The sequence below is a fragment of the Urocampus carinirostris genome, chromosome 1, assembly GCF_059441175.1.
Source record: "Urocampus carinirostris isolate Australia breed hairy pipefish chromosome 1, RoL_Ucar_1.0, whole genome shotgun sequence".
NCBI lineage: Eukaryota > Metazoa > Chordata > Actinopteri > Syngnathiformes > Syngnathidae > Urocampus > Urocampus carinirostris.
In genome coordinates, this window is record NC_142349.1 from 31,655,446 (window position 1) to 31,679,606 (window position 24,161).

The 24,161-nt window shown below is 39.2% G+C and overlaps 2 protein-coding genes and 1 pseudogene across 3 annotated transcripts; 1 reads left to right on the plus strand and 2 right to left on the minus strand.

Moving 5' to 3' along the window:
- Window positions 1-21: 21 nt before the first annotated feature.
- LOC148374317 (uncharacterized) lies at window positions 22-8,678 on the minus strand. Its single transcript, XM_088349256.1, has 7 exons — window positions 8,321-8,678; window positions 5,458-5,622; window positions 5,254-5,372; window positions 4,758-4,929; window positions 4,294-4,409; window positions 147-4,234; window positions 22-73 (listed from the first exon to the last, which is right to left on the minus strand). Exons 1-7 carry the CDS (start codon window positions 8,577-8,579, stop codon window positions 22-24), a joined length of 4,971 nt encoding a protein of 1,656 aa, XP_088205382.1. The 5' UTR covers window positions 8,580-8,678.
- On the plus strand, window positions 6,795-6,954 carry LOC148374318 (U2 spliceosomal RNA; annotated as a pseudogene).
- Window positions 8,679-12,944: 4,266 nt separating the features above from the next.
- Window positions 12,945-21,907, minus strand: pfn2a (profilin 2a). 2 transcript variants are annotated; one of them, XM_088334952.1, is made up of 3 exons: window positions 21,571-21,907; window positions 17,029-17,221; window positions 12,945-15,630 (listed from the first exon to the last, which is right to left on the minus strand). In XM_088334952.1, the coding sequence occupies exons 1-3, from the start codon at window positions 21,697-21,699 to the stop codon at window positions 15,533-15,535; spliced, it is 420 nt and encodes a 139-aa protein (XP_088191078.1). In that variant the 5' UTR covers window positions 21,700-21,907; the 3' UTR covers window positions 12,945-15,532. The 2 variants fall into 2 exon arrangements, with proteins under 2 accessions (XP_088191078.1, XP_088191077.1); XM_088334951.1 differs by having other exon boundaries at window positions 12,945-15,974; window positions 21,571-21,898.
- Between the last annotated feature and the right edge of the window lie 2,254 nt (window positions 21,908-24,161).

Genomic DNA, 24,161 nt, shown 5'->3' on the forward strand with positions numbered 1-24,161 from the left:
TAAATCAACGTTTATTTGTAATTAATGGTAGTCATCTTTGCTCGTGGCCACCTTGGACTGCAAAAGGCCAATCCTGTAAAAATAGGAGTATGATTAAAAGAGGAAATTACAAAAACTGATAACACGTCACCAGTTAAACTACTTACTTTGAGCCATGAAGAACTGTTGGGATCTCTGGTGGTTTTGGGTATTTAGTGTGAATCGTAAAAGACTGACTTTCACCAGACTTTGTTTTCCAACTTCTTGGGTCAACAGACTGAACATTAAGAGGCTTTACATGTTTGACTGGGACATTGTGGCCTTGAACGCCGACCCAAATATCTCTCTGGGACTTGGGAGACAGTCTGGGCTCTTTACCTGGTGGACTACGCTGCAGAAGAACATACCCAGTTCGTTCAGAATGATGGCCATGCTGATCACGTTTAGAAGTTTTTTTGTGTCTATGCCCATGGAAAAATGAGAGGTTTTCAGATGCCTTTGCATCGTTAAGAATGGTGTAAGGGAGTGACTGTCCAAGCTCCCTATGAACTACACTATGTGACGGCCCCTCAGATCCTGAGGAGGCTGGAAGAGGTGCAGACTTAAGATTTGGGTTCTGCCGTTGATAACTGGTCATAAATGACCTAGCAGTCATCCCAGGAGGAGAATTCACAAATTCACGTTGTCTTGTTTGCTTTTCAGTGTGCACACTTGGGTCTTGATTTGCATGGTTGTAGACAACATCGTAGGGCATAACTTGAGGCGATAACTGATTTAGTGGTACATTTTTATTATCATATGGCCAACTGGAGTGTGAATCATGTTTAAGAGCCAAAAGAGGGTATATTGGCCTTTCATGACCAGACATTTTGTCTGGAATACTGAATGATGCAGAATTGCCACCTTGTGGTTGGCTATATGGTTCTTTATTGGAGACGGGGTTACTTTTCATTGGATTGTATTTTTCTTCATTTATTTTTTGACCAGGCAAAGCATAACTTAAACGACTTCCAGGTCGAAAATAGGCCATTGAAGCAACAAATGGCAATTCTATGTGCTTGACTTTATGAGCTTGATCAGGAGAGGAGATATAAAGATGCTGATGGAAAGTAATTTGTGGGCAGCAATTTGAAAACCCAGGGGCACAAAACTGAGTGCAGCCACTTGCTGAACCTTGTACAACAGCTCCATTAGCAGACTCTGGGGATAGAACTGCCTTCTGTGGTTCTTTGGCTGGGGGTAAAGTTTCCAACTGCCATTTTGAATGAGGTATCTTATCTTCACCCTCTGGAGATTTGTTCGATTGAGTATTTTTACCTTCTTCAAGCGTCACAATAGGAATTATAAAAGCAGGGACAGAATTACCAGGGTCCTCAGCTTTGAGTGGAGCATGTGGGTTCTTGATAACTACTCCAACATTTAATGGAAGGAAGGGGTTAGCTGGTGGTTTCAAATTTGCAGGAATCTGAGGTTGCTTTGAGTCTTGCAGCTTTGGTAAATGTAAGGGCTTCTCAGGCAATTTATCATGGTCATGTATAGGGTAACTTTGATAGGGACTGTGTGGCTTCTGGACCACACTTTCAGGGAGATTTGGTGATTGAGGGCCATTAGCAGGTTTGGCACCTATTTTTTCATGCCAGACGGGGATTGGCTGCTTTACATGACCAAGCGGCACTTCAGGTTTCTGTACCTTCAATGGAAAATGAGCAAGCTTTGGGTTTTTTACCAATTCTTTGGGATACGGTGGAAAGGGATATAGTTTAGACGACTGCTTTACTTCCCCATTAAGGACCTCAGGCTTCTGAGGCTGCACTAGCCAGGGATTTAGCTTCTTAGCCATCTCTTTAGGACCTGGTTTAGAATTTAGTGGAAAGAGGTTTGGATCAGATAGCCGTTCCACTTCTTTATTAAGGACCGCAGGCTTATGAGGCTGCACAAGCAAATGATTTGCCATTGGCTTATTAGTCTCAGGCTTTAAATTTAGTGGAATGAGGTTTGGATCAGATGGCTGGTTCACGTCTCCAAAGACTTCAGGCTGCTGTGGCTGCACTACCCAAGGATTTGACATTGGCTTTTTGGCAATCTCTTTAAGACTGGGCCTAGAATTAAGTGGAAAGGGGTTAAGGTAAGTTGGCAGTTTCTCTTTTCCCTTAGGAGCCTCAGGCTGCACTTGCCAGGGATTTGGCCTTTGTTCTGACAATTTTCCTACTCCAGGAGACAGCAAAGATGTTTGTTGATAGACTGGCTTCGGGTAAAGAGAATGGGAGTAAGGATAGGTGGGCGGATCCACTTGACTCGATGGGCCTTTAGGTTTCTGTGTGTAATGAATTTGAATTTTGGTGTGCTCCTCAGGAGTAGTCATGGGATATAGCGGATAAAGAAAGGCTGAACGCTCCATTTGATCGGGGGGGACCTCAGGCTCTTTGGTGGGTTTATGATGACCAGGAATATTATGTGGGTAGGTGTATAGTTCGGTTGGCTGCTCCACCTCATCTGATGGGAGTTCCGGCATTTGTTGTTTTGGTTTACTAGTGTTTTTTTTAGCATCAGGCATGTGGTCAAAAGAAAAGAGATAAGGACCGATTGGCCGATCCACTTGTGCTGGCGTCATCGCCGTCTTTTGCAGATTATGCAGCTCCCTTCGAGTAGGTTTGTTGGGACTGGTTGTAGAGTAAACTTTTTGGGGCTGTATATTGGGTGACAGTTGAACTCGATCTGGAGTAACCTCAGGACCAAGTCCAGTTTTCATGGGTTCTTCAGTACTCATCAAGTTATAATATGGTAATTGCAATTTGCCAGGAGTGATTACAGGTGTTTGTGAGGCATACATTTGTGGTCTGGTCACTGGGTAAACCAAGTAGGGGTTTAGTTTAGGTGGCTTATTCAACGGGCGAGATGGGTCGTCACGGTTTTTGGGATTCAAAATAGGCTGTCTGAGTGATTCTTTGGGATTGGGTAATTGATCAAATGGAAAGAGATATGGGTATGAATACATGTAATGATTTGTAGGATTTTGCTCTGTATCTAGAGGGACCTTTTGTTTAGGTTCTCTATGACTGGAAATGGGATAAGGTGGATCGTCATATGTATGTCTTAAAACTGGTATAGCCTTGTCATTATGCTCCAGTCCATCTTCTGGCATGGCGTTTGAAGGATTAGGTTTGACTGGGCTGTGCACTTCACCAGGTGATTCCTCAGATTCTTGGACCTGGGACTGTTCATTTTTAGAGTCATGAAAAAAAGGATGGAAGTAGGGGTAAAGTGGTTCACCAACATCTATTAGAACTTCTGGTTTTTGAGAAAGTGAAAATTGTGGAAAAGATGTCGGTTTGGCTTCAGGTGTTTGCAGAATGTAAAAAGGATTGTAGGGGGACACTTGCGTTCCACCTTTACCAGTTTGCACTTTAAGTTCAAAAAAAGGAATAGCCTTTGTTCCCTTGTTAGACTTCTTTCCAGACAGTTGGTTATGCAAGAACGGATAGTACGGCTTACGGATACCATCAGGAGGAAGTTGTGGATTGGCAGGGCTAAGTGAAGGAAAAATCATTGGACTTTTCCTTGGTTTATTCTTCGGCAGGAGATTGGGCAAGAAAGGATAGAATGGCTTCACTGCATGACCAGGGACTTTAGGTTGAAGTTGTGGAGGCAGTGAAGCACCATCTGCATTTGTTTTTTTGCTTGGTTTATATGCAGGCCTTAGATTAGGCAAAAATGGGTAATATGGCTTCTCCACATTACCTGGGAGTTTAATTTTGTGTGGACCAGCTGGGGGCTTTTGGACTGCGTTTGGCACAGAGCCAGGTGTAATTTTGACAGGAATGAGATATGACCCAGATTGAGTTTCATACTTTTCTGGTTGGGAGGGATGTTGACTACGTGTGAGCGTATCATCTGGTTTGGGTAAGGGATGGGGAAAGCGAGAAGATGGTTCTTTAGGTGTTTCTGGTTGGGAAGACTGCAAAGCAGGTTTGGGCTTACCGTTTGGTGTATATTTAGAAAAATAATTTACTGGCTGACCAGGAAGCTTCTCAATTTGAAATGGATTATGAAAAGGCAGAGTCTGGTGAGGTACCACAGGTTGGTAGGAACTTGAAGGTGGATAATGGAATGGAAGTGAAGGATACAAGTCAATGTTTATAGGGTCTGATGGTTGCTGTGTTGGACTTTTTAAATATTCTGGTAGACTTGGGGCCATTAATGGACATGAAATCTCAGACTCTCCTTGTCCAGCCAATCCAACAGTATACCCATCATTCTGAAATGAGAAGCTGTTGAAAAACAACTGTACCACTACTTAGATCTTTCTTTTTTTACCTCCTTCCTCACACAGGAATCATAGCGGACAGACAGGACCACGCCTTCAGCCTGGTCCACTACTCCAATCCCACATTTATGTTGTGCAGCATTTAGCAGCTCCCATTTGCCATTTACTGTTTTAAAAATAAAGGTCAATTCGTGATTGTGCTATACATTTTTTCACATCGTAAAGGAATTCAGAGGATCCCATATATGCAGTTAAAAGGTTTCCAGAAAATATGATTTAGTGGAGAAAGAACCCTATCTAATGTCATTTATATAAGCCACAATAAAGTGTGTGTGTGTGTGTGTGTTCAACCTTGAATTGAAGTATCTACACTGAGAAACATTATTGGAAGTCTGCGAGTATAAAAACAAAACTGAATTATGTTTATACAAGCCATAAGGGTTTGAGTATTACCATTTTAAATTACAACAGCTAATTGAGACATTTTACTGTTTAATAAGCAGCTGCTACTCACCGTTTATTTTGATTCTAGAGAGTGGGACAATCCAATCAGTTTTCACTATCATGCCTTCTGTGTGGCATGTGACCATAGGATGGATTAATGAGGATGGTGGTGGTTTCACCAAGGGGCATGTCATCCTCATTGGTAACCCCCACCAAAGTAATGGTAGAACATAAGACTCCTCCTGAAACCAAAAAGTTTCCTGCTGGTGATTGTGCATTGTAAAAATTCACATTCAATGCTAACAATTTGAGCTATCACTAATCACAGTATGGTTTTCTGATTAATTACAGTACATCTTATTCGTATATCGTGATTATAGTAGCCTTACGCAAAAATTATTGAAAAAAATAAATAAAATTCTGCGTCTTCATTTCGGCTACATTCATTACACCCCAATTAGTTTCTCTTCCATTAGATTCTCATTTCAAATAACTTCAGGTTTGCCATATCTGGCTCAGAGTACGAGGTGGTTGTCAAAATAAACTTTTTACAAACAAAGACTTACCTCAAGAGTTACATAACAACCATCGTAAGGGGCAACCAAGACCATCCCTTTCTGTGTTGGGGTGATTGTGAAACCACAGCCGTGTGGAAGCTTTGACAAAGGTAATGGAGACAGCTTTCCTAGATCACATTTTAAAAGTAACGGGTAATTAAAACTCATTCAGTAATTTTCTTTAGTGTTGATTTTCTTAATTAGAAAGCCTACCCCTGTCGACCAAAATTGGAGATATGGCAATAGACGCAGCGTCTTGAACTTGAAGTTTCATTGAATCCGTTGAACATTCCACTTTGGGATCCATTTTAATGAGCTGATCAGTCATCGATTTGCCCGATTTAAGAAAATCTGGTGGTTGCCTGGAAAGATCCCAACCTATGCAACACATTTCCTTCAAAATACAGATCACTTAATAACTTAAGTTCCCAGTTATAATAAATTAGATAATCCTACCGGATCAGTCTCAATTAGATTGTAAGCATTTTTTTAATGGGCCTAAGACAACTGTGATACACCTGCCCGCCTTGAGGTTTGTGTCGTTTGAGATTTTTCTGACCTTCATACTTTCTCCAGCTTAAAAAAAAAAAAAAAAAAAATTTCAGATGTAATTCTCATTTCGTTTAGTCTTCTTTTTATAGCTTTTACCTTTGATGAGAAAACATTTTGAGGCAATCTCTATGGCACATAATGTAAATTCACTCTTTAAAAGGTGTCGTGCGTAGTTTGAGTGGTCCATACATTTTTAAATCAAATTTTCTTTTAAGTATGTGTTACCAATGCCTCGAGTTCAAATAGCCTTTTTTCCACTTTGTCTGCTTTTTGTCTTACTTGTATCATTGGTGTTCCAGCAGTGAAACGCATTATGGTGGTCGAAAGGAGTCTGGGGTTTAGGGTGCGGGGTGGAGAGTGATTTCACACACATGCTGGTTTTAACTTATTGGACGATGAAAATAGTGACGGAAATAGGAATGCTCGAAACACAGCCCAAATGCCAACCCTAACCCCCATAAATATGAAAATAAAAAAAGTTATTCCGAGCAGGTCTGAGAGACATGTACGTGCTCGCGGCACACAGGCAGCAATGATTCCAGCCAGAAGATAGCACCAGAAAATTAAATATTAAGTGGTGGACGCCACCTTTAATTTCTACTCTTTAGTAGAGCTAAACATTTCCTTGCATAAAAATAAAGATTCGAAAATTAGCAACCTTATCCTATACATGCCATATCTGAACTCCTCATTAAAAGGATAATTTATTGTTTGAAAATATTTCATAGTAAAAGAAAATAGCCATTTACCACAGCAATTCTTTTATTGGATTAAAAGTGTTTAATGATCCTCTTTAACTAAATTGATATAGTACAAATTATATATATACCTCAATGTAACTTTTGCAGCGGAGCAATTGCTGTGATTTTGCATTAATGTCAGTTGTTTCATACCCGTCAACCTCCACGGCTCCATGCCCTTACAAAATGTTGTATTTACCCTTACACCATAATTTTTTTTTCAAACGTGTTTATTCATGTAGTTTAACATGATGCTAGGTCCTTAGCTTGGCCTTCTTGGCCTTGCTTGGCCTTTTGATGATAGGTCCTTAGCTTGGCCTCTTTGATTTTTGCATTTCGGAGATGGAATATGAGCTTGCTCTGTCCACTCCACGCATCGGCCCGGTATTGCAGTACCTCCGGGAACGGTGCATTCGCAATGATCGCAGCAAGGCTTTAGGGCTAGGACCTTAGCTTGGCCTTTTGGCTGAGAGTAAGTGTCCCGGCTCCTAGGCTTTGTAGCGTATTATGAACTGACCGATAACGGATAATGGATAATGAATAACGAAGATAGATCAATAACCCTTAAAAACCCCAAAATGATATATTGTACATGTGTTTCGTTATATCATATATATTGTTAACTAACATTTTGTTGTCGACATGAATGAGGTTTATTATAAAAAGTTCAAAAATTAAGTGGCTTGGAGGTTCACTGTAGAAGGAAAAAAAATACATGCAAATATAATTTAAATTTAAATATAATAAGCTATATTTTCTTATTCAAATTAATTTATTTTCGGCATTAAATTATTGTTGGTAATATACTGATTAAAGGGTAAACCACAAACCTGTCTTTTCATTTTATACTTCTTTTCTTAACTTCTTTATACAACAATAATGATTCGTAATATAATGCATCAAAACAAGTGAGCCGTTTGAGAGCCGGCCCTCTTTAATGACGGACTTCCTTTCACTACATAACTACCACATGAAATCAGAAGCGGCAGATGCATGCGCACAGTAGCATCAAACCGCTCGCTTCACTTGCAACAGAAAAAACGATACAAAGATAGAGGCTACCGCGGCGAACTCGTTGGACTTGCCGTTTAGTGAGTCTGTATACTGGATGGTACCCATAATTGACAAATTTGTGCTTTTCCGCACAGATTTTCTTGTACGTCGTACACGTCTTAAATTGCATAATAAACGTACTTTGTACAGCAAAAAAGGTTGACAGGTATGGTTGTTTAGATAATAAAAACCCTTCACATTCTGAAAGTGGTTCAATTTGCAAACTTTTGACATTTAACAGACTGACACTTATCCAGCACTATTAAAAAATGTAAAGGGACATTTTGCATTAGAGCACAGATGTGGCTGTAGGCCTATTATATAGTGCAAACAAAAATGAGTGCTAAAAAGCAAATGAATATAAACCATGGCGACTCTGAGCACAAACTGCACCATTTTTTTTTATGACAGTCTTTTGGGTACAAGAGATTGCAAGTTGGGGACAATTATTTTAGCTCCCTTTTGGTGAGGCTTATGTTATGTCATGTAGAATGCACATTTCTCCACCTATGAGCATTTTAGAAAATGCACTTATGTGGTCGTTCATGAATTGCTTATTATTTAAACCAGAATTTATTCAATGAATTACTTTTTTAACCACTTAGAAGGGGTTAAATACACCTAATCGGCAAACATTGTTTTTATCGTTTTATAACACATACATGTAGTCATTAAATGGCCTTTTTAATTTAAGAACGCTACACAGAACGAATGTAATTTGCAAGGCATACCTGTATCGTCTTGGTAATCTAAATCAGCATCCAGCATCTGTCCAGAAGCTTTGCTCAGAGGTGCAACTTGCTGAAACACCAAAAGCTTTCCATAATAAAAAACTTCTCTTTTGCTTGAAGCTAGTGGAGGTTGGTGTTCCAATTGAAATAAGGTCTTTTCCCGTGTCATTTGAGAGCAATGGCAAAGTTGACCGACAGCGAGCAGAAAAAATCCTGAACACAATAAAATTGTAGAGCCTTCTTGCCTTTTACGCGCCATTATAACTAAAAAAGAAGGCACTGCATACAGAGAAATTCGAGTTCTTCTGCGCCAACCATCGAAAGGACAGTTGCTTGCACAGGAACGACTAATGAGGAAACGATGCGTTGTGGCACACAAGGTGTTATCAATAGCCTAATTGTGGGCGCGGCCTAGAAACAAATCATCCTATTGGGTTTCAGACTGATTACCGTATAGGACAAAACTTGAGAATTTTCTATTTTTAAAAAGGTCTGCAATTCGTGTCCCGCTGGTAGATAATATTCTTTACTTTAGGGCATTTTAAAGTCTTCTAGTAAATTGAGAGGGAGGAAAATACAATGAGCAAACATTGTAAACAAATGCCCCATGATTAAATTCTATTTTCTGAATCTCATCTCATCTCATTAGCCGTACCGCTTATCCTCATTAGGGTCGCGGGGGGGCTGGAGCCCATCCCAGCCATCTCCGGGCAGTGGGCAGGGGACACCCTGAACTGGTTGCCAGCCAGTCGCAAGGCACACAGGGACAGACAATTCGCTCGCTCATTCACACCTAGGGACAATTTGGACCGGCCAATCAACCTGACATGCATGTTTTTGGAATGTGGGAGGAAACCGGAGTGCCCGGAGGAAACCCACGCAAGCACGGGGAGAACATGCCTACACCCCAAAGGAAGGTTGGTAGCTGAATATGAACCCATGACCTCAGAACTGTGCCGCACACGCGCTAACCACCGTGCCGCCTAATAATTGAATCATTTTGAAATAAAACAATTTTCACTGTTCCACAGTTAAATTACATTCATACATGTTAAGTTTCAGAAATGGGAAATCGGGAGATTTTTTTTTCGACACGATTATTATTTGAAAAGACAACAATAAAATTCGTTTTTCAATCTACTTTATTGTTATTTTATGTTTACATGTGATTAATACAATGTTTAATTATTCAAAATTTTCTGGTGTTCTTTAACATAGTCATATGTAGCACTCTTATTCGTCTGCTGCTTTCCAAGCAATGAGATCACGTGGAGTTCGTGATTATGATTGCTGAGTCTCGATCAAAGCTTTTTCCGGTGCAGAACGGCGAAAAAGACGATGATAAAGACTATGGATAATTCAGCTACATTTTAATCGGCAAAACTGTTCACATAAAAATTTCGGCGACCAAAAAAAGAAAAAATAATGAAATTTTTTGAAATCGGTAGAGACTTAACAAGTGCGATTACATTTGTGTGTGTCTATGTAAAATGACTAAAAGGCATTTCACCCCCAAAAATATTTTTCAGAAAAATATTGATTAAAAATAGAGAACAATGACTTTGGCATTGAAAAGGAATTCTGAAGAATACAACAGTCAACAATTACCTTAAAATTTCGACTATAAGGCGCATCTTGTTTCCCAAGCCTTTAACCCTTGCAGCTTATGCAACGATGCGTCCAATTTAGGCATTTTATAATGTCCACCAGGGGGGCCTGAGCGGTAGGAGTGGAACAGGTGGAATGTGTGTGTTGAGGAAACTGCAAGTTTAATGTAACTTCCCGCTTTGTGCATTAATAAAATTAGCATGAACAGACCATCATCATCTTGGAAAAGCTGTCAATCAAAAAAGGGAGGGCTCACTACCATATTGGGAATCATTTCACGAGTCTGTTTATTTGTAAAATGAAATAATGTGCCGAAACGAACAGCTTACAAAAGACAACGTCCAACAAAGTGGAAATGTTAAAGCTGATTCCTATTCATCTGTCAGCATTATCGTGTGTTTTGGAAAAAATATATTGCATGGATGGATTCTATTGATTGTTCTTGATCTAACGAAGCCATTCAAAGAAGTTGAAGACGGCCTACAGGTGGATTAAGTCGATTAAGTTTATAGTTTTCGGGTATCTTGTTTCAGACTGATCGTGGTGATCCCCTGATTAGTATATTTTGAAATGGTCATCATAACTTGAATCCCAAGAGTTTAGGATTTCCAAGGTATTTCAGTGACTGGTGATATCGTGCATGCACGTATTTGTTTATCATAAGTCCAGTAGCCCACTGGGTGGGGGCCAGCGGAATGGGTTAAGGTACCCTATACTATTAAAACTCTTTCTGTGTTGTCTTTCTTTTTAAATACCTCGTGTTTCAATTTGGGCACACGCATCTTAGTCATCTGCGGCTTATGTATGAACAAAACATTTTTTATCAAAAAAATTACTAGGTGCTGTTTATAATCAGGTGTGCCTTATAACTGAATTTCACAGTAGTAGGAAGTAGACAGTCTTCTGCAGTGAGTAACTTCAGCACAATGCTCTTGGGATTTTGGTCAATTCTTCTTTTAGCCTACTCAAAGTTTGGTAATTGTAGGGGGTTTCTTGACCATAACTTTATCACTAAGGATTTTCTATCTATAGGGTTTAAATCCGGACTTCAGGCAGGCCATGCCATTAATTCAATGTGTTTTCCTATAAGGAAATTCTTTACCTGTTTTGCTGCGTGACATGGAGCATTGTCCTGCATGAAGACTGCAGGCTAAATGGGCAAAGACCACAGGTAAGGGACCATGTGCGGTTGGAGAAGGTCCTTATACATATTTGCATTCACTCAGCAATGTATGCAGAAAACATGCCCCAAACCTTTCACTGACATTTATTTTTTTTCTACACACTTTGGGTTTAGTCTTTCTCCAATGAGTCACAAAACATAATGCTTCCCATCAGACCCACATAAATTAAATTTAGTTTCATTACTGAAGTTAATTCTGGACCACTTCTACCCTGTCCACACAACATGCTCCACAGCAAAGCTCAGTCTAGCTATTTGATTATTTTTTTTTTGGTAATGAGGTTTAGTCAATGCAGTGTGTGCCTTCCATCCAAATGCTCTTTGACGGCAAGACATATCCTTACCATGTTCAGTACTGAACTTGTGAGGAATTCCAGCTGCAAAGTGGAACCGATTACCCGTTGACATGCTGTCCTCTTGCATTTTTCTTCCGTAGACAACCAGCCTTCCTTGGCAACTTGAATGTTTGTAGTTTTTATTCTTAATAACACAGATTTGCAATGAACAACTTGTCTTGCTATTGATGATATGGCCATCCCATTTGTTTTCATGACAACCTGCTGCCAGAGCCTTTCACTCACTTTAGAACAGCTCACCATCTTGCCAAGTCAGTGAAGCTGGCTGTTAGAATGCCAGTTTAATAGCGGATGGCAGATAATTAAAGAAATTAGCACCATGTGCTAGATTAGCATCATTAAGCAGGAGGCACGTGAAAGTGTTCTCTAGACAGTGCATTTTTAGCAAAATACAGTTGTTGTTTTTTTAAATGTCTTAACCATTTCGTGGAAAAAAGTCGTGGTAACATTGTATGGACCTAACAAGATATACTTAAACTGTTAAGCAGTGAAGATGGCATTTTTTTCAGAATCATTCAATTGATCGTAAGTTGTTCGCTAATTTTGATCTCCAGTTTAAATTGCCTGAAGGGCAAACCGGCACAGAGACAGCTTCTTCCCAAGGACCATCACCACCCTAAACAGGCGCACAAATCTGTGAAAAGAGGTCTTGCGACTTATTTGGGGTTTATTTTGTTGGTGCTGTAACTTATTACACATAACTGTAAAAAATATTTAAACCTTGAGACCTGTTCGAGGATTTGTGTTGCTGCCAAATGTTATTGCACTTTTCATGGAACTATTGTTACGATACACAATTATTTTTCATTGCACTATTTTTATATTATTTTATATTATTATTTTATATTTAGGCCGGGCTCTAAGCACCACGTTGAGTATTTTTGCCTCCTTATCCCAACAGTCTTTCATCTCTTATCTCTTTATAGTCTTTATACATGTTTACCCTGGATTGCCATGTCTATTCTCGTTGCATACAATGTTTTACAACGTTGAGATCAATGACATTAAAGACTATTCTTGTTTTTTCAATTCAAACCGTTCGGAAAAACATTTCGAGTTGAACGAAAATGATTATATTTGTTAAATATATTAAATTAATTTTATAAATGAAAATTGACTTATGCAGTTCCGTGGACATTTTTTTTCCCATTGAAACACTTTTGACTACCTTATCATTCTGAATTTAAATTTTCTACACGTTTCATTCATTTCTTTATTGTGAAGGCTTTTACCCACCATGTGTATGCCCTTGACTGCAATTACTGTAGACAAAAAAGTCATTGTTTAAAGAACCTCGATAATTAGAATTTATCTAAGGACTTACTTGTTAAAATTGATAAGGTTTGTAGCTAATGTACGAGATCTGTTTTGTCACAGAAGTCTTAGCAGAGCATTTGTGTTTTTAAAACCTGTTATTGTAAATAGCCGTTTATAATGAAATTATGTGCAGTTTCCAACATCACAAAAGACAAATGCAGACATTTTCTCTCTCTTGTTTAATTCTGTACATATTCCACAAAGTATGGAGATTACTGATGCCAAAATGTCCCTTCAGAAAGTGCCATTAAGTTATTCTCTTGCCAGGGCAGCAGGTAAAAATCCAACTAGTCGCAACACATGAGGTTGTTTTTTATGGCACTGGATACACAATTCTTGGAGGTTTATCACAAGACAACTTACAAATGTTCCTTATCCAACCAACACCACTTTCATTTAGTTTAGTGTACACAGCATATTTATTTTTTTCCAAGCTATAATACTTCTAAGTACCATACGATGACAATTTGTGAATACATCTTGGATGACTAAAAGCACAATGCAAAAAAATGACAAGGTGTCAGAACCAAACACCCTTGGTTTACAGTCAATATGCATTAAAGTAGTTTCAGTAGTTAATTAAGTTAGTCAAAAATAAAAATGAAAAACAAAGTCTATTAGTGTTGACAAATTTTCAGTAGTGCCCAGGTAGGTTTGAAAAAAAAAATTATAAGAAAAAGAGCGGTTACAATTTCTCAACTTTCTAAAACCTTCCAAAGATTTTTTAAAATTAAATTACAGTAAACGAGTGAGACCAACAATCGTCAAATTGAGGGGATCATCCTTTTACATAATGATCTGGTCCAAGGTGGGAACAAATGGGGAAGGAGGGCGAAGAAAGGGTGGCACAGCCAATTTCAAGAGCTGATATATTATCCGTCACAAAAGTGGAATGCCCTAACTCCGGAATGTAGGGAAAGGGATGTCAGCTTTTTATTCAGTATCCAAGACATGCAACTTGAGGTCCGCATACTAGTATGCTTTGTCCCCACAATTCATTGCCCATGTAGAGCGACTATAGGTCACACCACGGTAGAAACACTTTTACCAGTGCTTTTTGAAATCATTTGTGTGAATTCGGACCTACTTGAATTACCTCATGCTGGACGCAAACATTGAATAGGTGCTTAATTTGTATCCTTCTTAAGCATTCCTGTTGTAGTACTTTGTCATTCCTAGCTGTACACCCTTGACAGTCTTGTGGGACAACTACATCTATAGCTTGGACCAACTGCAGTAACCAAAGTTTGATGAAATTCTACGAGGTAACATCAAGTGCTTCACCAAATTATCAGTCAACTGTCACCTAGTGTATTTTTGCCTCAGCAGTCATATGTAGTCATCCTACAAAATACGACAATTCACTACTTAATGACTAGTAATCACCAGTGTGAGTTTGAGAACATTGTACCACATTTTCATTTTGCATTACTGTATAATATTTACGTATGTTAATAGGACCACACTGTCAGACACAGTGATATGCAGTTTAATTGAGAATCACTTCACTGCTCTTTAGGGTGCTACAAGTATGGTTCAGGAGAATACTAGTGTACAACACGTGTTCACACTTTCAAACGGGTAAATGTTTAGTAAAAGCTGAGGGGCTGGCTTTCAACAGATAACCTTGACATTCATATTGGACATCCATATATCCTCTCCACTTCTTTTTTTAGGGCACGTCAACACAATTGAGCAATGATAAGAAGAAAAGTGCATTCTTGGACATGCCGAGAATATTTTTCAAGTTAAGTTTTAAGTGCAGAGGTACACGGGCCCTAAACAAGGATGTTGATTCCATCCTCAACCTGACTGCCAATAGTATTGGTATGCAGTCAACTAATGCACATTTTCCGCCACTAGTAGCATATACCTGTCTAACCAAGTATCTGGGGTGAAGCGCCGACTAAGTTATTTTTCCTTGGGGTGTATATCAAAGGACAACAAGGAAAAGCAGCAACTGCTTGCCATAAAGGCAATCTCAGCATTTACTCACACTCCCAATAGTTTTATTTCACAAGCTAGCACACCGGTACAGTACTGACCAAGCCGTACGATGGAGTTGTTCGCTATCCTAAAATTGCCTTGCTGATGGAGGACAAAGGGTCTATACTAGTGCATGGACCATCAGCTAGAAATCAAGGATACAATGGAGTAAAATCTCAGCTTCCATTATAATGCATTGAAGTAGCACAACAATGTGCTCTTCTTGACCAAGACACTGTAACTGCACCTTAAAGATCACATCCAGGGACAAGACATGAGCATGTGATGGTGGGTAAAAAAATAAATAAAAACAAAAATAAACCGAAATAAAAATAAGAGTGGCAAATGTTTACACAGATACAAGCTCAAGTCAGCGTTTTTTTTTTAAATTGGAGGCAGGTTTGGCTGGGAAACGTTTGAAGGGCCAGAGAACCATAATAAAAGCAGATATGCATGCAACAATGCAAACATGCTGATGAATATTGTAGGGGAACGCCATCTTCACTTTTTAAATTGGCTTGTAGTGAAGCAGATGTCAAAGAAAGTTCTATTTCCACTTTGCTGTTTTTTTTTAAACACTCCTTTGGTTTGTGAACAATTTCAGTGAGAATGCCATTACTGCAGTGTAAAAAATGCTGATCTCATGATTGGCATGGAGAAGGAAAAAAATCGAGCATGAAAAAAGGGGATGCAAGAAACATTGTTTGCCCTTAAATCCTGGAAGAATGTGGTGCGTTGTTAGTTGATGGATGGTGAGGTTGCCTAATATCCAGCCTTCCTCAGGTATTCTGCCATTTCATGTGCTTTCTTGTTAAGATTTCCACCATGGATCGCCTCCTTTCCCATAACTATAACCAATACTGGGGCACATAGGGATGGGGAAGGGGAGGGGAGTGGTTATACATACAGAGAGAAAATAAACCCAATTGAACTTTCTCCACCCCCAAATAATGGAGGAGGAGGTCCAGGTGTCAGGATCTTACCACTCTTCAATGCCATAACATTTTCCATGACATTTGACAGCTTGCAGGAGAAATCTTAACAGCAATATTTATTTTCTCTTCCTTATGTCCCTCAAATTTTTACCTAAATGAGCCTGGGAAACATTAAAAGCCCGAATCCCGCAAGTATTTTGCCATTGAGTAAGCCTTCTTATTCAAGCCGCCTCCATGGACCCCTTCTTTTCCCATTACAAGAACCAAAACTGAAAGAGAAGAGATAGAAAAGGAGGGTGAGATATCAAGAGAAGCATCCTAAAGTTAAGAAGTACTGTCATGAGAAGTGTGAAGATATGATTTAAATGCAATGTTGTGTTTGCAGTCAGTTTTGTCATTTTACTCTAAATTAAACCGACACAAAAAAGTACTACCATCAGAAGATGTTCTGCTAGGATTTGGTAGGAGCAAAATGTAGTGGGATTAACCTTTCCAGTATTACAAGATATCTATGGAAAATAGTTATAGTTTTCATCTTTGGTCATAAATAAATAGAATTATTCATAATTACGTTGAAGATACAGTCAACTTTCACTTTAATATTCCTGCTTTTGACATATGAAATTGAATATGCTGAACCCCCAACTCGTACAAACTAAGGATATCAAATGCACAGCACATTTGACATATTTGGGTAGAGGGATGAGAAGAACAATTGAGTTTTGTGGGTTTTTTTTTTTTTTCGGGGGAAAGAGGTTTTTTTTGCTAAAACTTACAGCCAAAAAAATGTTATCACAGAATAAAAAGTCCACTAAAAACTAAAGTCCAGAATTCAAATGAAGGTGTAATTAAAACCAAGATTGTTGTGACCGTTTCTAATATTGGTACTGTATTTAAATTTAAGAGGTAGTGGAAAAGGGCGAAAAGGGGGAAACGGGTCGGTTTTGTTGGCTTTTCCCAAATTCAGATTCAGAATGTTAACACGGATGAAAGGCCAAAATTCTTCAGACAAAGAAGAGGGAAAGAAGAAAGAAAACACACCCTACTAAAGGGCAAATGAGGGGAAACTGGAATTATTTATTTCAGAAAAAGGAGGGGCAGCCCTTACATTTGTCTCAACAGGAACAATTTAGAGGCCTTTTTTCCCACAAAAGCTACTTTACATCGTTGCTTTCCTGAACAAGACATCAAAACTAGGTATTTATAGAAGTACCATACCAATATTTGTGATATCTAAAGAAAATATGATCTCAAATGACATATTCACCTATGCAGGAGTTGATCAAATATGTAAAACTAGGAAGCCCTAAACTTTTTCTTTACCTTGTCCAGCTCGTCCCACAGAGATGTTATATGTGGGTTCTCCTCCTTGGCTCTTTGTCCTCATGTCCATTGTCCAATCCCCCTCGTCTTGCAGGCTGTCTCTAAGCACCGAACACTTTTTTGAGCCCAGGGTGAGACCACAAGTGTAGAAGGTCTCTCTGTCTTTGCCTACCAGAACGTCAATTTCTTGGGACTGAAAAACAAAATCATTAAGGAGTAAAGATAAAAATCTGCTGGCCATATTTAGACAGTGAATTGCATAAACGAGGAATGTCACACAAAAATGTCAAACTTCATGTAGTGAAATTATTTTAAATTATTTCGCAGACCTCTTGCTTATATTTGTTCCAATCAGACTAAAATATTTTGAAAAAAATGAAGGCAACTTTAGATTAAAGAGATTGATTAAAATTGACTTTATAAATCTCCCTGGAAAGAGTTATAATTTGCTTTCATTTACGTTTTAACATTTTGAAATATTTGAAAGGAATTAATACATTACTACTTTACATGGTTGTGACTGTGGTCGGATTTATTATAAATGTAAAAAATGCTGCAAATAAGGATTTACCATTAAAGCATACATAAAAAATGCTACATTTTGGGCTAACCTTGATAACATCAACGTCTTTTTTAGTTTCAATACAAAACACCCTAACATATCCAAAAAGAGTAAAACATCTATAAGTTTGGTAGAGTATTTTCTGCTTTTGATTAATTACCATTTAGTGAATCGATCTTTAAAAAAATGACTACCACAATTTCACCAGAGATTGAACGTAATAACTGAAAAGCTATTATTTTAAAGAGAAATCAGGACAAAATTGTAAAATCTTTGCATGTCGGTAATGTAATGGGCGGTGATCGGAAACGTTAGAAAAACGACTTCAACAACTGTAAGGAACTAATTTGCAAATGTATAAATCTATAATCGTGGTTAATAACATTGAGTCTAGGGCAAAAAGAATCATCAAGTGGTCGCAAGTTATTTTTGATTTTAACTCCATTAATAGCACTGTTGCTGTGTCCCAGTGGTCTCCAACGGGATAACTCCGGGCACCTGGTCGCCCTAACACCTCCGAGTAGCCTGCAGAATGATTCTGAAAATATATCATGGGTCATTGTGATTTTGTAAGAAATTCGAATTTTATATGGCATGACGTTTAGTGGTTGTCCAGGATGAGTCTGATTTAAACCTGGTAATAACATAGTAGCAACATAGTAATAACATATCTTAGAAATGAACATCTAACTGGTAGTTCAGTAACAAAAAAGTAGCTCTCAGCTTCAAAAACGTTTGTCCTGAACACAGCAAATGTTCTTGACAAGGCATTTGGTGCCATCTGGCGGACACTTATTTTAACTGATTTTTTTGCAAAACAAAAAATGAGGGGCGTCAGACTAAAACAAAAAACGGCAGTATGCTTTCTTCACGCTTTACAAAAAGTTTGTTCGATGGTGAGGTTGAAGGTTGCAGCATCAGTACGTAGTTTTTGTTCTGTATGACAACCACTGTATTCTAAATTTGAAATTTAGACGCCAGCAAACTAATAGCAGTAGCGTTTTAAACGGACACAGTAGAATATTTGACCACTAGATGTCGCTGTATAGTGTAGTGCAACCAAAAGCAAGTGCTACAAAACACAAGGAGGAATACAAACTACAGAAACCTAATGTGACCAAACCGCACAATATTTCTTCTATTTTTAACCCCAGCCTTTCACAAGGTTGTAGTTTTTTTGGGAGCACCTTCAACAGCAAGCTAGCGGAAAATCATGTCAGCTATCTTCAGGTTAGCTTCATGTAATGCAGAATTAATGACAAATTCTCAACCAAAAGTATATTTTTTTAAAAGTTGCACGTTTACATGATAGTCTCGTGTTTTTCCTTGCCCTAATGTAGGTTTTAGATCAGGGGATGTGTAATAATAGTGTGTGGTTTGCAATAATCTGTGGTCTGTGCAGCCCTTTGAGACTCTTTGTGATTAAGGGCTATAGAAATAAATATGACTTGACTTAACTTTAATGAATTAAGTTTTGTAGTTCGAATCCTGGCTCCGCCGTGTTATATGTCGAAATGTGCTTTGGTAAGACACTGAACCCCTAATGCCCCCAATAAGCAGGTTAGCGCCTAACATGGCTGCACGCTATTGGGAAATGTGAAGCACACTGTAAAGCGCTTTGGGAAGTCTTGACTTGAAAAGTACTATATAAATGCAGATCATTTCATTTCATTTTGTTTTCACCGTTAGGGGCGCCAAGTAATCCTCAATGTCCCATAAATAATAATAATAATAATAATAATTTCCTTGTATTGTCATTCTGTGTAACAATGTACACAGAACGAAATGTCGATTGCACCTGACCCGTTGTAGCGAGCCGATGCAGCCGCAGCCAACAGAGGGCGCCGCCGACCACTTTTTAAGTCTTAGGAATGACTCGGCCGGGGCGCAAACCACCGACCTCCCAGTCTCAAAGCGGGCGCCTTACCATCTAGGCTACTGAGTCAATTCCCACAAAAAGCAGATGAGCTGACACCTATTACCATTATCAGCAATTGCTACTAATACAAATAGCTGAAAAAGGGATGGTATCCAGACTAATGCCGATTTCCGAGATCAGTACTCGTCTCTGAAAATAACGATTTAAGATAAAACCCTGGACCATTTTTTCGACAGCAAAAAATAAAATAAAAAGAACTCCTTATGTATAATGATTTTTTTAATCGATTTAAATTTTTACCAATCTTCTTGGGGAAAATAAGAGGTACATAAACTCTTAAATTTGATGAATACTGTTGTTTGTTTCTCAGTTTAAAAAATGTATGTATATTTTTCAAACCACACAATCTATAGGTTTTTTTGAATGCAGATTAGAGTTAAAATCGAGCCTAAAAAACCCCGACCCATCCCAAAGGTATAGAAGCCTGAACCAGCCCGAACCCGACCAAATTAACTTGATTAGAGGGACCAGGCCTGAAGTAAACCCATAGCTGCACTTCGGCACAAACTGCAGCGCCGAGCTGCAGCTTCGTCGTCGGTCTCAGAAAGCAAGTATGCACTTCGGTACCAAAGTAAACCCTACCTACGATAATTAACCTGTCTATAACATACAGTACTAACAACATAGTAATAGCATTGTATGTTATGCATATCAAACTGGGTGCGCTTTGTGCTTATTAGTATACAGGGATCAGAATGGAGATTTTCATTTTCAGCTATAGCCAGGGTCCAGGAATAAAGCAGGGCGGAGCCTAACCCAGCCCCCCCCCCAGCACGGCGGTGCAGTGGTTAGCGCGTGTGCGGCACAGTTCTGAGGTCATGAGATCTAACCTCCTGTGCGGAGTTTGCATGTTCTCCCCGTGCTTGCGTGGCTTTCCTCCGGACATCTAGTTTCCTCCCACATTCCAAAAACATGCATGTTAGGTTAATTGGCTGGTCCAAATTGTCCTTAGGTGTGAATGACTGACCAAATTGTTTGTCCCTGTGTGCCCTGCGACTGCCTGGCAATCAGTTCAGAGTGTCCCCTGCCCACTACCTAAAGATAACTGGGATGGGCTCCAGCAGCCCCACGACCCTACTGAGGATAACCGGTCCAGATAATGGATGGATGGATGGATGCTTTGGCTGGCATGCGTTTTTACTAAATGTTATTGTACTTCTTTTCATTGGACTACTGTTGGGATGCACTTATTTTGCGTTGCAATTATGATCTTAAAACAGTCTCTAATACGAACTTTTTTGTAAATATTTTTGCCTCTTTATATAGACACTCTTTTAGCTTATTTTCTCCTGCAAAGTCTTTATTACATGTTTACCCTGGAGTGCCGTGTCTAATAGCGTTCCACAACGTTGATTCCGATGACAATAAGGGCAATTCAATTCAACTAACAATGGAGTCAAGAACTGTGACCGATGTATTTATCCATCAACCTGCATTATCAATGGTGCAGACCGTACGCAAAATAGAGCAAGAACGCATGACGGATCGCTAATTTCCAACGATTACTGCAACAATATCACAAAAACAGTAAGAAAGAAGGCAGTTTAAAACCTCGTTCATAATCACAGGTTATTCAAAAGTCAGCCGGTGCGCTCTTTTGTGTGTGCGTGTGAGTGGTCACAGGTAACCGGCGGATCGGCGGCTTAACGTTTGCTAATCATCACAGCCACAGTACACAAAGAATGCTCCTTTTACATCAAAGCCGGAGCCAATCTCTTCAAATGTATGAGAACAAAAAAAATGAGAGGTTATTCATCGTCGTCTAAAATGGTCTCATGGTGGGCGCTGGGCTTTTGGTGTTGGTGTCCACGCCCGTTTCTAATGATGCCTGGCCGTACACGAGGCGGCTAAATAATCCTGCGGCGTTTCCTTAGCCAGGAAAGGCCAGAGATGCATTAGCTTAGCGTAGCCGCCAGTCGGTTATTCATTTGCATAGATAACGGGATTTTCAACCTTCCTCCGCGGTGCTTTTCCTAGCCAGCATCCGCTGAGAATCACAACACCTTACACATACCGTTCCCCATTTCAATTCTATTCTCACCGTGATATTGTTGAAAGTCCCACCATCATGTGCTGCCCAAACATATTTGGCGTCCAAATAGCCAACAATGGCGCTGTCTTGACAGCTGCCATCGGCCATCAGGTTTTCCACGTAGTTTTGCCAAGACATGTTGAGGAAAGACAAAGCAGGTGCACACAAGGGTTGCGGATGCGAGAGCGAGCGAACAAGGCCGAAAATGGAGAAAGATTCGTTGGGGAGCCAAGGATGGAAGCCACCACTACACAGACGCGTTAGGGTGGCGAAGAAAGCCGGGGCACTAGTGCGGCTGCGGCTGCGTCTGCGGCTGGCAGGGTGTAGTCCGGATTTCAGATCACTCCGCACAATGAACCTCTATCGCCACCGGCGTTTTTTACGGCAGCAGACGGCGGAAGAAAAAATAGGAATAGAGAATTAGCCAACTGTGTGAGGGAATACTGGCCTGGGGACTGCAGTATACAAAAAAAAAAAACTGAACATTTTATATGCAAAAACGAAAAAAGCACCTGCTCCCCACTAGCTTGTTAAAGAGGACGATTCTCTCTATTTTATTGCACCCATGTTTCTTTGATGCCACACTTTCACCTCATTCAAGACGTCTTGGGAACTATAGCTTTCCCAAATACCTCTTTTTACCCAGCAAATGCACGCAACAAAGGACATTTTCTTTCAAAGTTTATATCCGAAAAATATTTAATGAACTATTTTTTATTTCGCTTGAGGTTATTGTTTTTTTATCATTTCACATTTCCAATGATCTACATACCTGTCAACCTGTACGTTTTTGCCCTACAAAGTACGTTTATTATGCATTTTAAGACGTGTACAACGTACAAGAAAATCTGTACGAAAAAAACGCAAATTTGTCAATTATGGCTACCATCCGGTATACACCGACTATGACGAAACAGCAAATCAATCAAGTCAAACGAGTTCGCCGCGGTAGCCTCCATCTCGGTATCGTTTCTTTTCGTTGCAAACAAAGCGAGCAGTTTGATTTCATGTGGTAGTTATGTATTGAAAGGAAGTCCGTCTCTTTTTAGAGAACCGTCTTTTTCGGCTCAACTCATTTGTCATGTCCAGCATGGTCACCGTGGCAACCGGCTGGCCCCGCCCCCTTGGCACAGGCTGTAGCAGATTTTCTAATTTGCATGTGTGCTTCTTAAAGGCGGGTTTTGGGGATTGCCGGTTGCGGGTTCATTGCATTACTATGCATTATTCTGTTCTGTTTGACTTGAGGAAACCTGTACTTGCCCGTTCTGAGTAAAAGCCTGTTTTGTGAGTATTCCTAGTCTGAGTTCCTGTTTGCCTGTAAGCCTGTTTTTGTTTTTGTCCCTGAGTGTTGGACGACTTTTATTTCCTTAATAAAAGTGAAACGATCAGTTATTCCTAAGTTATTAAGGAATAACTGATCGTTTCACTTTTATTAACACGAATGAGTTCACCCTTCCTGCCTCCTGCCTCCGATCTGGTCCGGTCCCGTGACATCATTAAAGAGAGCTGGCCCTCAAACGGCTCACTTGCTTTGATGCATTATATTACGATCTATTATTGTTGTATAAAGAAGTTAAGAAAAAAAGGAAATATAAAAGGAGAAAACGAAAAAAGTTTCGTAGTTATCCCTTTAATCAGTATATTACCAACAGCAATTTAATGCACAAAATGAATTAATAATTTGGATAAGAAAATGTATGATTCTACTTAACTATATTTGCATGTATTTTTTCCTTCTACTGTGAACGTCCAAGCTACTTAACTTTTTTATAATAACCCTCATTCATGTCGAGCAACTCAGTATCTCACAACAAAATGTTAATTAACAATATATATGATATAACAAAACAGATGTACAATATAAAATGTTAAACTACATAAATAAACATGTTTGAAAAAAAATATGGTGTAAGATTATTTTGTATTTTGTAAGGGAAAATACAACATTTTGTAAGGGCATGGAGCCATGGAGGTTGACAGGTATGGATCTACAAATTAAGGATGTTGATAATGTCATGAACTGGAACAGGATCAGGACCCAAATGCGTGACGTTTCTCACACAAGCCTTTTATTTTACGGGAAATGGGGAGTCATGCACGTTAGGCAGCAGTCTGGCGTGGAAAGACAGGAAGCCAGACAGATTACCTCATTTTTCAAAACAATACCGATAAACAAATCTTGACTACTCCCCAATACCATACAGGCTCCAATACAATTACATACTGTACCTGTCAACTTATACGTTTTCCCTGTATTTTGTATGTTTATGATCATTTCAAATTGTGTAGGCCGTATTACGATTTTGGTATGAGGAAAAAATACTGCTATGTATAATAAGCAACACTACATATACTTCAAGTGGTAAAGAACTGATATAGTTTCCGGAAAAATTGTTTGTGCTGCCTACGTGGTAAATGAAATAAGTTCTGGGGCCGGCCGGATCCAGATTGTCTGTTCTCAGAAGGGACAGAGCAGTAAAATAATGTCAACTTGAAATGTGTTGTGTTATGCTTTGTCGTTTAGCCTACTTTAGTAGCCCACCCTATACATTTTATTCATGTATGGCACTTGATATTTTTTAAGCCCAACACATTTATTA

What these genes read in the sequence shown, in the direction of transcription:
- pfn2a (XM_088334952.1), bottom strand. Translation starts at nt 21,699, where the DNA reads ATGTCTTGGCAAAACTACGTGGAAAACCTGATGGCCGATGGCAGCTGT. An exon ending in GGACTTTCAACAATATCACG is followed by an intron (nt 17,222 to 21,570) that starts GTGAGAATAGAA and finishes TTTGTTTTTCAG; the next exon opens with TCCCAAGAAATTGACGTTCT. An exon ending in TGTGGGACGAGCTGGACAAG is followed by an intron (nt 15,631 to 17,028) that starts GTAAAGAAAAAG and finishes TATGTGCCCCAG; the next exon opens with TATTGGTTATAGTTATGGGA.
- LOC148374317 (XM_088349256.1), bottom strand. Translation starts at nt 8,579, where the DNA reads ATGGCGCGTAAAAGGCAAGAAGGCTCTACAATTTTATTGTGTTCAGGA. An exon ending in ATTCCTGTGTGAGGAAGGAG is followed by an intron (nt 4,235 to 4,293) that starts GTAAAAAAAGAA and finishes TTCTCATTTCAG; the next exon opens with AATGATGGGTATACTGTTGG. An exon ending in ACAGTTCTTCATGGCTCAAA is followed by an intron (nt 74 to 146) that starts GTAAGTAGTTTA and finishes CTATTTTTACAG; the next exon opens with GATTGGCCTTTTGCAGTCCA.